Source organism: Musca autumnalis, unplaced genomic scaffold (assembly GCF_047663935.1).
Source record: "Musca autumnalis isolate F117 unplaced genomic scaffold, ASM4766393v1 scaffold_5, whole genome shotgun sequence".
NCBI lineage: Eukaryota > Metazoa > Arthropoda > Insecta > Diptera > Muscidae > Musca > Musca autumnalis.
The window spans coordinates 187,317,917-187,331,222 of NW_027412088.1; the positions used below are offsets into that span (position 1 = coordinate 187,317,917).

General features: G+C 37.6%; 1 protein-coding gene across 7 annotated transcripts in view; it reads right to left on the minus strand.

Annotated features, from left to right (window-relative positions):
- LOC141405789 (uncharacterized) overlaps nucleotides 1–13,306 on the minus strand; it is a 95,060-nt gene that overhangs the window by 17,454 nt on the left and 64,300 nt on the right. For all 7 annotated transcript variants that reach the window (XM_073990492.1, XM_073990489.1, XM_073990495.1 and 4 more), the window contains 2 exons: nucleotides 11,847–11,932; nucleotides 1,711–1,974 (listed from right to left, as the gene is read on the minus strand). In XM_073990492.1, coding sequence (XP_073846593.1) covers nucleotides 1,711–1,974; nucleotides 11,847–11,932 — 350 coding nt within the window. The remainder of the gene's footprint in view (nucleotides 1–1,710; nucleotides 1,975–11,846; nucleotides 11,933–13,306) is intronic.

The window sequence follows — 13,306 nt, forward strand, 5'->3', positions numbered from 1 at the left end:
CTATTTTGTAACGCCCCACAAAAGCCTTGTAGAAGTGTTAAAGAAACCCCAGAAGAGCTCTCCATGAATTTACCTTTGTGATGCCTTAAATGAGGTTGGAATTGGTGTGTAATTTTTCTAGAGAAGGCTTTAAACTTATGGACATTGTTAGACTTTCATCGGAACTAGAAAGAACCTATTAACAAAAGCCACCTTTAAAAAAAAATCACGTTGAAAGTAGGTAGAATATTAGAGAGGAGGTAAAAGTACACGAAACCATACTTTGTAGATATTTCCAGCCAATTTTATTCATCATACCCTAGACACGAACCTTATATCATTCGTAGGTAAGGCTTTTCATAGACACGAACCATCTGCCCATATCCACATTCATCAAATCCATCAATAGACTGGTGATACTCAAAATAAACGTTAGAGGTCCTTCTCTTGTGGAATGGTGTCTATACGAAACGTTACAGATCCCACGTGTAAACCACCAAGCACAGGCGTTATTAAATTATATGGAGTTTTGCGAGCACTCTTATATCCCACCTAATATAAATTAATACAAGTCTACCAGATAAAATAAAAACGAACTTATATGGATCCTTTTTTAAAATATCCAAAGGAGTGTCAGGTAATTTCTTTTTTGAAAAGGTCATTCCTGCGGCAAATTCTACCATGCTGGTAGGTGGAATATGAGAGAGCAGACAAAAAACTATTAATTAATTATTAATTTTATTTACCATATCCAAGGTACGGAGTTCATAACGTCTACGCCATTTATTGAATTATATGGGGTTTTGCGTACACTCACATATCCTACCTACTAGGAACTAAAGGCCTGGGTACATAAGCTGCCTCGGCTGCTTGCCTTGCTTCTGATAAAAGAATAAAAAAGAAAAGGGCAACCTAGTTCGAAATTTGCTCGGCCTTCTTTATTCTTTTATATTTATTATGTCAGAAATGAAGCAGGATAGTAGGCGAGGCAGCCTATGTTCTCAGGCCTAAAACAAAACAGCCAGAAAAAATAGGAAAGAACGTCTATGAAACCATTTGGAAGTGTCCAAAGGGTTTTCAGGCAAGATGTAATTTTATCATGTGACCCCTTTAATTAGTTTTTTGAAAAGATCATTCAGGCGGCAACTCCTTTGGAAATCCTATAAAATATTAAGCAACAAGGGCCCTGATTCTTTCCCTTTAATATGATATTTCTTTCAATGTGATACTGGTATTTCACATCAGACCTGGCAACTACGAGTACTTAGCCAAGCATGTATGTATGTGGGAGCCCAACAAAATTAAATGTAAACAACTGCAATTAGTTGCATTGGTTGTTGCTGCTGTTTTGTGCGACCACAGATGGATGACACAAACTCCCAACGAACTACAAACAGCCATGGAGGCTGGCACACACATATATTGCCAGTAAAATAAGTTTTGTGTGGTATGTGTCTGCATTAATAACCTACTCCATCATTTTTTGTTCTATAACAACACAAACAGCAACAACAAAGTAATTACGCAAATTATTTTGTTTTAAGTGATTTGCCAGCAGGTCTTCTGCCCCCACATGTTCCTACTACGGAAAAGTCACAAGCTTTTGTTACATAAATTGTTATATTACACAAACATGGCATCCTGGTAACCACAAACTTTTATCACAAGTTATGCATGAATATATGTATGTATATTGGTGTGTGTGTGTGTTTTATGTTTGTTTGAACTTACCGGCACCAGAAATCTTCGTACTTCCGCCAATGCATATGCTATGCGAGCATGTGCTTCCGCCGGTGCAGCAAATGTTGATATTTCCACATGTAAATCTTCGAATAGGTGTGCATAACGACTGTCACCGCTGCCGCGTAGCTCTTCCTCCTTTTTACGATCTCTCATTGAACCGCGACCTAGTACAGCCATTTTACACATGGTCTCTTCCTGTAAACGTTTCATGGAGTTTCCTTTGGGTCCCAACAATTTGCCAACAAAATTGAACTGTCAAAATTGCAAAGAGGGAGAGAGAGAGAAAGGAAAGAAACAAATGTTAATGTTTAAAAATATAGCATGTGATACAAATTGATAGATAAACAAATATAGAAACAAATTTGCGGAATATTACGATGGTAACGGAGGTAGGTTTTATTTTATGAGAAATTCACTTCATAGATTGTTGAAAAGGCATTCAAAGATTACTTTGGAGCCTACTATATGGAAACCATTAATAGTTCTTCAAGGCAGCCTTAAGGACATACAACTTTTTGAAAAACTTTAATTTTTAAGGATATACAACGGTTCGACTTTAGACTTTAACTTTTTCTATCAGATCTTTTAAGGTGACCTCCTTAATGTCTTCTCCAAGACTTCATAAGGTCCTATAAAGTTACTTCATAAATTTCCCTTTGAAACTATTTAAGTCCGAATTTGTGAATATTGTTAAAGCTCTCTAAGGAATTCTTCGAAGTTGATTTTAAGGCCTCATAACGTAGATTTCCTAAAGATGGTTTTCTTAAAGACTTCGTCTAAAAACCCTTTAAGCCTCACAACTTGAATTTCTTAGAAGATTCTGTATAGTCTTACAATATGGATTTCCTAAAGCTTTTTTTTTAATTTTTTTTACATTCCCACGGCAGCGGGTTCTTTCGTACCGGATTGACGCGAAACCATAGTGTTTCGGCCAGCGGCTGCCAACCCAGTATCAAACCTATGCTTCTACGTAGGTTTCTATGCTGCTACAATAACAAAGACTTTTTATAAGCTTCTTAAATGCCACAGGCGTGGATTTTTTAAAGATTTACCTGCATACTTACTTACTTAGCTGGCCCATTACAGAACATTTGTTCCATAGACCGAACTAAGAAAAGATCTCCAATTCTCTCTGTTTCGTGCTTCGCTTTTTGGAATACCGCGCCTTGTCATCTCATCATCCACTTATTTGCGCCATCTATTCTTTGGCCTGCCAATTCTGCGTGCACCGCCTCGAATTTATACGCCTTTTTAGCGAGTTCATCATCGCTCATTCTTATTATATAGCCTAGCCAATGCAATCGCTGCATCTCGATACGTTTAACTACATATATTGATGTCGTTGTATAGCAGATACAGCTCGTGGTTCATACGACGTCGATATTCACCGTCAACGCAGGTCGGTCCGTAGATCTTTCGAAGAAATTTTCTCTCAAACACGCCAAGCACTGCCTTATCTGCTTGCGCAAGTACCCAGGCTTCGGAACAATACATCAGCACGGGTAGTATCAGTGTTTTGTAAAGCGTTATTTTTGTTTGACGAGTTGTGGCTTTGTTTTTAAACTGCTTACTTAAGCCAAAGTAGCATCTGTTGGCCAATACAATTCTTCTTTTTATTTCACAACTGATGTCGTTTGTTGTGTTTACGGCGGTGCCGAGGTTTACAAAGTCTTTTACTACCTCAAAATTATAGGAACCAACTTTAACAGTTGGTCCGATCTCAATGGTCGCATTGCGCGTCGACACCATTAGCTTGGTCTTCTCGCCGTTTACCGCCAGACCCACTTTAGCAGATTCTCCGTCGATCTTCATAAAGGTGTCGGTTACTTCTTTTACTGATCGTCCCATGATGTCTATATCATCAGCATAAGCAAGTAACATGTGGCCGTATAACCTTTTCTAACAGGATGTTGAAAAGATCACACGAATGGCTGTCTCCTTGCCTGAAACCTCTTTTGGTAAAAACTCTTCGGAGAGGTTCTTTTCTATTTTAACTGAAGATCTTGTGTCAGTTAGAGTCATTTTACAAAGCCGAATGAGCTTTGCGGGGATGCCAAATTCAGACATTGCTTGGAATACCTTTGAACGTAGCGGGCTGTCGAAGGCTGCTTTATAATCGACAAAAAGGCGGTAGGTGTCGATCTGCATCTCTTGGGTCTTCTCCAGGATTTGGCGCAGGGTAAATATCTGGACAATGGTGGACTTGCCAGGTCTAAAGCCGCATTGGTATGGTCCAATTATTTCGTTGACCATGGGCTTTAGTCGTTCGCACAATATCCCTGACACTATCTTGTATGCGATAGGGAGAAGACTTATGCCCCTATAGTTGGAGCATAAAGTCTTATCTCCTTTCTTATGGACGGGACACATGATGCTTAGGTTCCAATCGTCGGGTACGCGTTCTTCCTGCCCGATGGAGCTACAGCTTATGCATACAGCTTATCAGCGTGTCGCCTCCGGTTTTAAACAGCTCGGCTGGTAGGCCATCAGCTCCTGCTGCCTTATTATTCTTCAGCCGGTTTATTCCTGTCTTTACCTCATCTTGGCCGGGTGGTATACATTCAATACCATCTTTTGGGATTGGATCTGTGGTATCTTCGTCGACTTCGCTACAATTGGATACCAACAGTCTGGAAAAATGCTCTTTCCATATCTTTAGCACACTATCTGTATCAGTTACCAGATTACCTTGCTGATCTCTACAGGAGGATGTGCCAGTTCCAAAGCCATCAGTTTGATGTTTCACTCTTTGGTAGAATTTTCGGACTTCATTCTGTCTCCATCCATCCATCCATTTTCCATCTCTCTATTTTTCCTGCGGAAAAGACGATACCTCTCTCGTGCGCTACGCGTTGCTACTGATTGTAAAGTAGCCTTATACGCCGCATTTTTCTCTTCGGTAGCAGCACGACACTCCTGGTCATACCATGGATTCCTTGGTGGAGGTCTCTGGTATCCAAGTACTGATTTTGCGGCTGTTTGCATGGAGTGGGCAATGTTTTGCCATTGTCCTGATATGGTGTCGGGACGAGGAGTGCTGTGATTAAGCAGTTGGGTCAGTTGAGTGGAATATGCTGTGGCTATCTGTTGTGATTGCAGCTTACCGATGTCCAACTTCCTTTTTGTGTCTGTTCGCACTTTGTTTGCTACGTTTAACCTGGTACGTACCTTTGCTGCAACAAGGTAGCGGTCCGAGCCTATGTTTGCCCCTCGGAACGATCGTACATCCAACACGCTTGATGCATGTCTACCATCTATCACAACGTGATCAATTTGAGTTCTTGTTCTTTGATCTGGCGACAGCTGGGGTGAAGCTGGAGACCAGATGTTTTAACCTCTGATAAACTACAAATCCGCAACCAAACTCATGCTTTGTGTCATGGCAGCTATAATACAGTGCGTCACCTTTAGGTGTTGTTGTGACGCCTTTCCCGTTTCATCGTATTTCCTGTATGGCAGTAATGTCGGCCTTGTACTTTTCAAGTACATCTGCCAATGCGTAAACTGCACCTTCTCTATAAAGAGTGCGAACATTCCAGGTGCAGATTCGCAGATCATGGTCCTTAAAACGTTTGCGGGGGTCGTCAACTTTTGAGGGATTTGTTTTTCTTTTCTTTCGTTTTTTTCATAGTAGGCTGTTTTTCTAGGGGAGGGTTGCTAACCCGACGCCCAAACCCAAGTTTTTAAAGTTCTTATGGGTGAACGCGCGGCACATGTTAGCTCACTACTTTTAACGGGCGTTAAAGGCAGTTCCGCAGGTGACACCACGGGGAGGTCAGTGTCCACTTGAGATGAAAGAGGGACCAAGATAAATCCTGGGCTTTGCCATGTTAAAGCCGGTCAGGACCGTTGCTTTGGTATCTTCCATCCCCTACGTTTACCAGCATACCAGGTCTATAGTGTAAAGCAATATAGATTTTTAGAGAACTTCCAACTCATTTGCCTCCGGTCACATGGCTATTTTAAAAAGGGTTTCAGAGATGTTAATTCTTTTTATACGCCATTTGATGGTTAACATATTGAGGACCTGTAACTTTAAGTATGGACAACATCTCTCAACAAATGCGACCTCCATTGTCACGTATGGTTATCAAAAGGCTCTAAAAGGTTTGTGTCTAGACTTAGGTGAATATGATATTTTTTATAGATGGTTCGTATATATGCACATCCTTATCTACGAACGCTGGAAGGTTCGTGTCTAGGGTATGGTGTATATCTCCACAATGTAAGTTGTTATGGATTTTTGTCAGCTTTCTCATATTTCATCTACTTCGTATAAAAGATTTGTGAATAGAGTTTGGTGAATATGAGTATCGCAAAATGCTTCGGACTTATGAACATCATTATCTACCAATGTAAGAAGTTTCGTGTCAAAGGTGTGATAATTAAAATTCACATGAGATATCCACACAGAAAACGTTAATGGATTTTTGTCTGCTTTCTCATATTTCACCTACTTCAATGGTAAATTTGCCACACATTGGTATATTCGACTATGTCATATCAAACCTTGTTATGTGATTCGCTTAAGGGTTTCTTTAAGGTTATACCATTTTCAAGGCCCGTTGATAGTCGTACATTGTTAAGACTTTTTCGAAACCATTGCGATGTGGATTTCTTCAAGACATCTCCAAGAGTTGTTGAAGGCTTTACATTGGGAATATCCAAGAGATTTTCTCAAGGCCTTTGCCTCAAGGCTTCCATTAGACCTTTCAACGTGGATTCTTGAACTTTTAACAACTTCTTTGAGGCCTCCCAACGTGGATTTCTTGAAGACTTCTTTGAGGCCTCCCAACGTGGATTTCTTAAAGACTTTTTTAAGGTCTCACGAACTTGGACTTTTTATAGATTTCAACAAGAATTTATGTAGGTCAAACGAAGTAAATATTTTTCGAAATTTCTTAGGAGAGCCATGAATCATTCAAAGTTTCCTTAAGACTTCCTGAAGGTCATACAATTTGAATTTCCTAGATACTTCTTCAAGACAATTTTAAGGATTTCACATGTTTATTGTTGAAAGCCTTCTTCAAGACTTTTAAACTACGCTTCCTCAAAGTCTCCGTAAAATAAAACTACCCTGTAATTTTATTAAAGACTTCTTCACGGCTTCTTTAAAGGCTCACAAAGTGGATTCCTAAAACACTTCTTTCAGACTAATTTAAATGATCAGATCGTAGAATTCTCAAAAACTTCTTTAAGGCTTTACAAAGAGAATTTCTTAAAATTTTCTTAGAGGTTTCATTAGGACCTTAAAGATTTATTTAGGGTTTCTTAATGACATTTCCTTGTGAATTTCCCTCTTTAAGACTTCCTTAATGCTTCGTTAGTGACTGCAATAAAGATTTTTAAAAGACTTCTTTAACCCCTTTTAAAATGAGTTTTTTTTGGGACATCTTAAAGGCTTCTTTACGAACTTGGAATGCGGATTTATTAAAAATTTTGCCAAGGTTTTATGAAGGCCTTGCCTCTTAGACTTATTAAGGACTTTTTAAGGCATTTCGAAGGCATTACGACGTTGTTTGCTTTAAAATTTCTTGAAAGGTCTTCAAAAGCATCAACTCTTGGAGTTTTTAAAGATTTCTTGAAGTTTCTTCGAAGATTTCTACACGTGGATTATTTAGAAATTCTGGAAAGCTCTTTAAAGGCCTCAACTCTTAGATTTTTAAAAGACTTTGTGAAGGTTTTACAAGGGCCTCAGCACGTGGATGTTTTAAGGACTTCTTGAAGGCTCTTCAAAGGTTTCAACTCGTAAATTTTTAAGAGACTTCTTGAAGACTCTACGGACTTATTGAAGGCTTTGCAAATGCCTCAACTTGTGGATTTTTAAAAGACTTCTTGAGGACTTTTCAAGTTAATAAACATGTGGATTTTTAAAGACGTCTTGAGGACTCTTCAAGTTTTTTAACACTTGAATTTTTCAAAAACTTCTTCAGAACTCTTTAAGTTCCTTAACACTTGAATTTGTTAAAGACTTTTTGAAGTCACTTTAAGTTCCTTAACACGTGGATTTTTTAAGGATTTCCTGAAGTGTCTTTAAAGAGCTCAACATGCAGAATTTCATAAGACTTCGTAATCATCACGGGCACTAAACTTTTTTTGGCTGCTGATTATCTTGTTCATAGTTAGAGGTCGCTTCTTTTATTGATGATGAATTTGAAAGATTCTTTATGAACTTTTTTCAAGACTTCCTGAAGGCTCTTCAAAGGTATCAAAAGACTTTTAAAAGACTTCTAGAAGGCCTCAACATGAGGATATTTTAAGAGAAGGTTATAGATCCACTTCTTCCGATACTTCCCACACAAAAGTTCGAAAATATTTGCTAAAATGGTACGCGCGATATCTCGAAGCGGAGCAATCGATTTGGTCCAAAATATTTTCTCCAAACTTAGTTTATGTTTAAAAGTGAGCCTGAGACTTGGCAAATCTACAAAGGAAAGTTTGGTAGGTTGGATTTAAGAGATCATACAAAAACCCATTAATCTGTCATTACCGTAGACACGAACCATGTGTAAGTTGTTTATTGTAATATTCATGGTTAGAGGTCACCTCTGTTGATACCGAATATTAAATGTTAGATTTTGCAATCTATGCATTTGTTAACACTCCAAATTATTTTGAAGGAAAATATGTAGACTCTTTAAGGAAGGGATTTATTAAAGAATTATTCCAAACTTCTTTAAAAACTCGTTCCAAAGGTCTGAAAAAAATTCCAAGAAATCAATGCTACAGAGTCTTAAAGAAAATGTGAAAAAGTGTTAAACATACACCTCTTCCACGTTGATTACAAACATTAAAACCGGCACATTGTAAGGCCTTCGAGAAGAATAAAGGTTTGGAGATTAATATTATCATGGACACTAACCTTCTGTCGACTATTCATTATAATGTTCATAGTTAGAGGCCGACTCTGTTGTTTAGGATGCCAAATATTGTTGAGATTTAAAGCGAGTTTGAAAGAAGAAGATAGATTCTTTAAAGACTGTTTGAAGGCTCTTCAAAGACCTTAAGGCCTGCGTACATAAGCTACATTGCCTGGTTGCCTTGCTTTCCTGCTTCATTTTTGACATAATAAAAATAAAAGAATAAAGGAGGCCGAGCAAATTTCGACCTGGGCTGCCCTTTTCTTTTTTATTCTTTTATCAGAAGCAAGCAAGGCAACCAGGCGAGGCAGCTTATGTACGCAGGCCTTTAAGGGGTGAGTACATAAGTCGCCTTGCCTGCTTACCTTGCTTGCTTCTGATAAAAGAATAAAAAAGAAAAGGGCAACCCAGTTCTTTAATGCCTCAGGTTTTTAAAGACTGTTTGAAGGCTTTGAACCTTGACACTTGGATTTTTAAAGACATGGATTTTTTACAATAAGGCTCTTCAAAGACCACAAGACTTTAAAGACGTATTTTAGGTTTTATAAAGTGGATTTTCAATCGTTCCATTTGTTGAGATTTCAAGCGAATTTGAAAGAAGAAGATAGATTCTTTAATGCCTCAGGTTTTTAAAGACTGTTTGAAGGCTTTGAACCTTAACATTTGGATTTTTAAAGACATGGATTTTTACAGTGTTTTATTTACAATAAGGCTCTTCAAAGACTTCAAGACTTTAAAGACATATTTTAGGTTTTATAAAGTGGATTTTTCAAAAGACATCTTCTAGGGACTTTTTGAGGGCCTCTTCACTTTAATTCATCCGAGATTCTTTCAGGTTTCTTGAAGATCTTGAACAATGCGAATTTCACAGAGACTTCCTTAAGGATTCTGTAAGACGTTGAAAAGTGGATTTCATAAAGATTTCCCCAATGTTTCCTTACCGCCTTACACCGTGGGGTTATTAAGAGCTTTTCCAATGCTTCTTTAAAGGCTGACAAAGGCACTAAGGCACAATACTACATTAACGCTTCAGATTGCGGAATTCTTTAAGACGTCCTTAAGACTTTTTCAAGAACAACGTAGATTTCTTAAGATTTTTTCGAGGCTATAATTTGATCAACTGAATACCGTTTAAGACCTGGCAAATACGCCAAAGAGCGATTGGCAAGGTTGGATGTAAGAGATCATACCAAAACCCATTAATCTCTTGTTACCGCAGGCACGAACTTTAGTCGCTTGGAACTTTATATCGTTTGGAGTTTTGGACATTAATATTATCACGGACACTAACCACCCATCGGCTGTTGATTATGATAGTCATAGTAAGAGGTCGCTTCTGTTGTTGATGATGCCGAATATTGAATGTTAGGTGCCGCAATCGTTCCATCTGTTGAGATTCCAAATGAATGTGAAGGAAAATTTGAGACTCTTTAAGGTAATGTGTGAAACATTCTTTAAATAAATTAAGTTAAAAGGCTTTCGAAAAGTCTTTAAGGAAGATTTGGATATTATCACGGACACAACCTTCTGTCGAACGTTGATTATTATGTTCATAGTTAGAGGCCGCTTCTGTTTTTGACGATGCCAAATATTGAATGCTCGATGTCGCAATCGTTCCATTTGTTGAGATTTCAAGCGAATTTGAAAGAAGAACATAGATTCTTTGATGCCTCAGGTTTTTAAAGACTGTTTGAAGGCTTTGAACCTTAACACTTGGATTTTAAAGACATAGATTTGTTACAATAAGGCTCTTCAAAGACCTCAAGACTTTAAAGACGTATTTTAGGTTTTATAAAGTGAATGTTCGAAAGACATCTTCTAAGGACTTTTTGAGAGCCTCTTCACTTTAATTAATCCGAGATTCTTTCAGGTTTCTTTAAGGTCATGAACAATGTGAATTTCACAGAGACTTTCTTAAGGTTTCTGTAAGACGTTGAAAAGTTGATTTCATAAAGATTTCCCCAATGTTTCCTTACGGCCTTACACCGTAGGGTTATTAAGGGCTTTTCCAAGGCTTCTATAAAAGCTCACAAAGACACTAAGGCACAATACGACATTAAAGCTTCAGGTTGCGGAATTCTTTAAGGCGTCCTCAAGACTTCTTCCAGACCTTAACTGAATACCGTTTAAGACCTGGTAAATCCGCCAAAGAAAGATTGGTAGGTTGGATGTAAGAGACCATGCCAAAACCCATTAATCTCTTGTTACCGCAGAGACGAACTTTAGTCGCTTGGAGTTTTGGACATTAATATTATCCCGGACACTAACCTCCCATCGGCTGTTGATTATGATAGTCATATTAAGAGGTCGCTTCTGTTGTTTATGATACCGAATATTGAATGTTAGGTGCCGCAATCGTTTCATCTGTTGAGATTCCAAATGAATTTTAAGGAAAATTTGACACTCTTTAAGGCATCAGAATGTGTGAAACATTCTTAAAAATAATAATAAAAATAAATAAAGTTAAAAGGCTTTCGAAAAGCCTTTAAGGAAGTTTTGGAGATTAATATTATCACGGACACAACCTTCTGCCGAATGTGGATTATTATGTTCATAGTTAGAGGCAGCTTCTCTTTTTGATGATGCCAAATATTGAATGTTCGATGTCGCAATTGTTCCATTTGTTGAGATTTCAAGCGAATTTGAAAGAAGGAGATATATTCTTTAATGTCCCAGGGTTTTAAAGACTGTTTGAAGGCTTTAAACCTTAACGCTTGGATTTTTAAAGACATGAATTCTTTAAGACGTCCTCAAGACTTCTTCAAGAACAACGTAGATTTCTTAAAATTTCAAAATTTCTTCAAGATTTTTTCGAGGCTATAATTTGATCAACTGAATACCGTTAAAGACCTGGCAAAACCGCCAAAGAAAGATTGGTAGGTTGGATGTAGGAGATCATACCAAAACCCATTAATCTCTTGTTACCGCAGACACGAACTTTAGCCGCTTGGAGTTTTGGACATTAATATTATCACTTTTTTAAACTTTTTTAAAGAGATCCTTGTGGTTTTACAAGGGGAATTTCTTGAAGGTTTTTTTAAGACCCAACAGTGTAGAATTATTAAAGACTTCTTTAAGGCCTTACCAAGCATACTTATAATGACTACTTCATAGTTTTTTCAAGGTCTTGCCAAATCAAAGTCTTAGGGGCTGCTTCAAAATTTTCTAAAATGGATGTCCTGAGAAGTTCTTTAAAGTCTTATAAAGTGTTTTTTTTTCTAAAAATTTCTATAAAGCTTCTTCTTTAGTTTGAACTTTACTCACCTTAGGATGATCCCTCACAGGTACTGCTACCTTAACTGCCACCTTTACGGGTCGATCACGAGTTATGTCCAACATTTTTGTTTTCTCTGTAAAGGTAAAAAAAACAATAGAATTGGAAAGATATTTAGGTCATATTATTACTTAGCTTTTGAATAAACAATATTTCATTTTTAATAGAAATCTTTAAAAACTGAAAGTGAATTATCTCTCTTCCCCCTAGTTTTTACAACAGATGGAACAGACAATTTCCTTCGTTTCTCTCACACGATTTGTTATTTATGTCACCTCATTTCATTTGTCATTAATAACATTTTTTGCTTTTGTTGTCGTTCTTCATTACTTTTGAAGAAATTGTCAGCATCATCACCATCATCATTGTCTCCCTCCATCCACCCTAAAAACAATTTAATTTTTATTAATAGCTTAAGATTGTGTCAAACTCCCTCCGAGCGTTCGCAGGCCATTGTGAATATATGACACCTCTAGAAATGAAATGAATACTGCTTCTAAAGCAATAAAAAATCATGGTTTGGAGAGTTTGGGAAATCTCCAAGATAAAAGGAGGGTTGGAAGTAGAGTGCTAAAACTACTACTAAGTGACAAAAAGCAACTACAACAATAATGAAAATGGCAAACTGTTAAAGCAGGAGCATCAGCAGCACATAATTCTTATTATGATAATAAAGTTTGTATGTATATTTAGGTGGATTTATGCATGCGCTTGAGGTGGTGGCATGCATGTGAGGGAATAAACATTAGTTGATGGCTTTGGTAGGTGTTGTCGCCTGTCAACATCAACAGCTAAACATATCAGTGGGCCCATCTGTGAAGAACGAGAGGAGAAGTGAACAAAAAAAGCCAAGCAACAAACTTTAATAAGTGTTGTGGTCGTGTAGGTGTTAGCGGCTATGGTGTCGTATGCATAATTTCATTATAATTTTCTCTCCATGGGCCATGTATAACAGAGAGAAATGAAGAGATGGGCATGGAGGCAGTAAACTGGATGTAAATAAAGTTTACACTTTGTTTCTTGTGTCTTAACTATATCTTTTGACAGACAATTCGGGAGATGTTATCTTTACACACTTGAGTAGACACACATACACTCGCACACTCTCATGTAATCTGAGTTTTCTTCATATCTCTTCCTTAAAAGATTTTGCAATGAGTGATATGTGGGCCATCTGTGAACATGAAATGAATTCATGAATGGATGACAAGGCAGACGGACGGACAGACAGTCAAGACAGTATAGCAGGGAGTCTCTGTGACAAAAAGACCAGCATATTTCTGGCTAAATGACAAAGTTTTCGTTTCTTTTGTTGGGAAGAAAGAAAAAACTTTGACAGTTTTTTTTCTGTAAGCCAAGTGTTTGTTGATGAAATAAATCAAAGTTTTGTTGGTCTTTTGTTTGCAGTTGTCTCAGAGGTTGTTCTTGCTGGCACTCTCATGCTTTATTT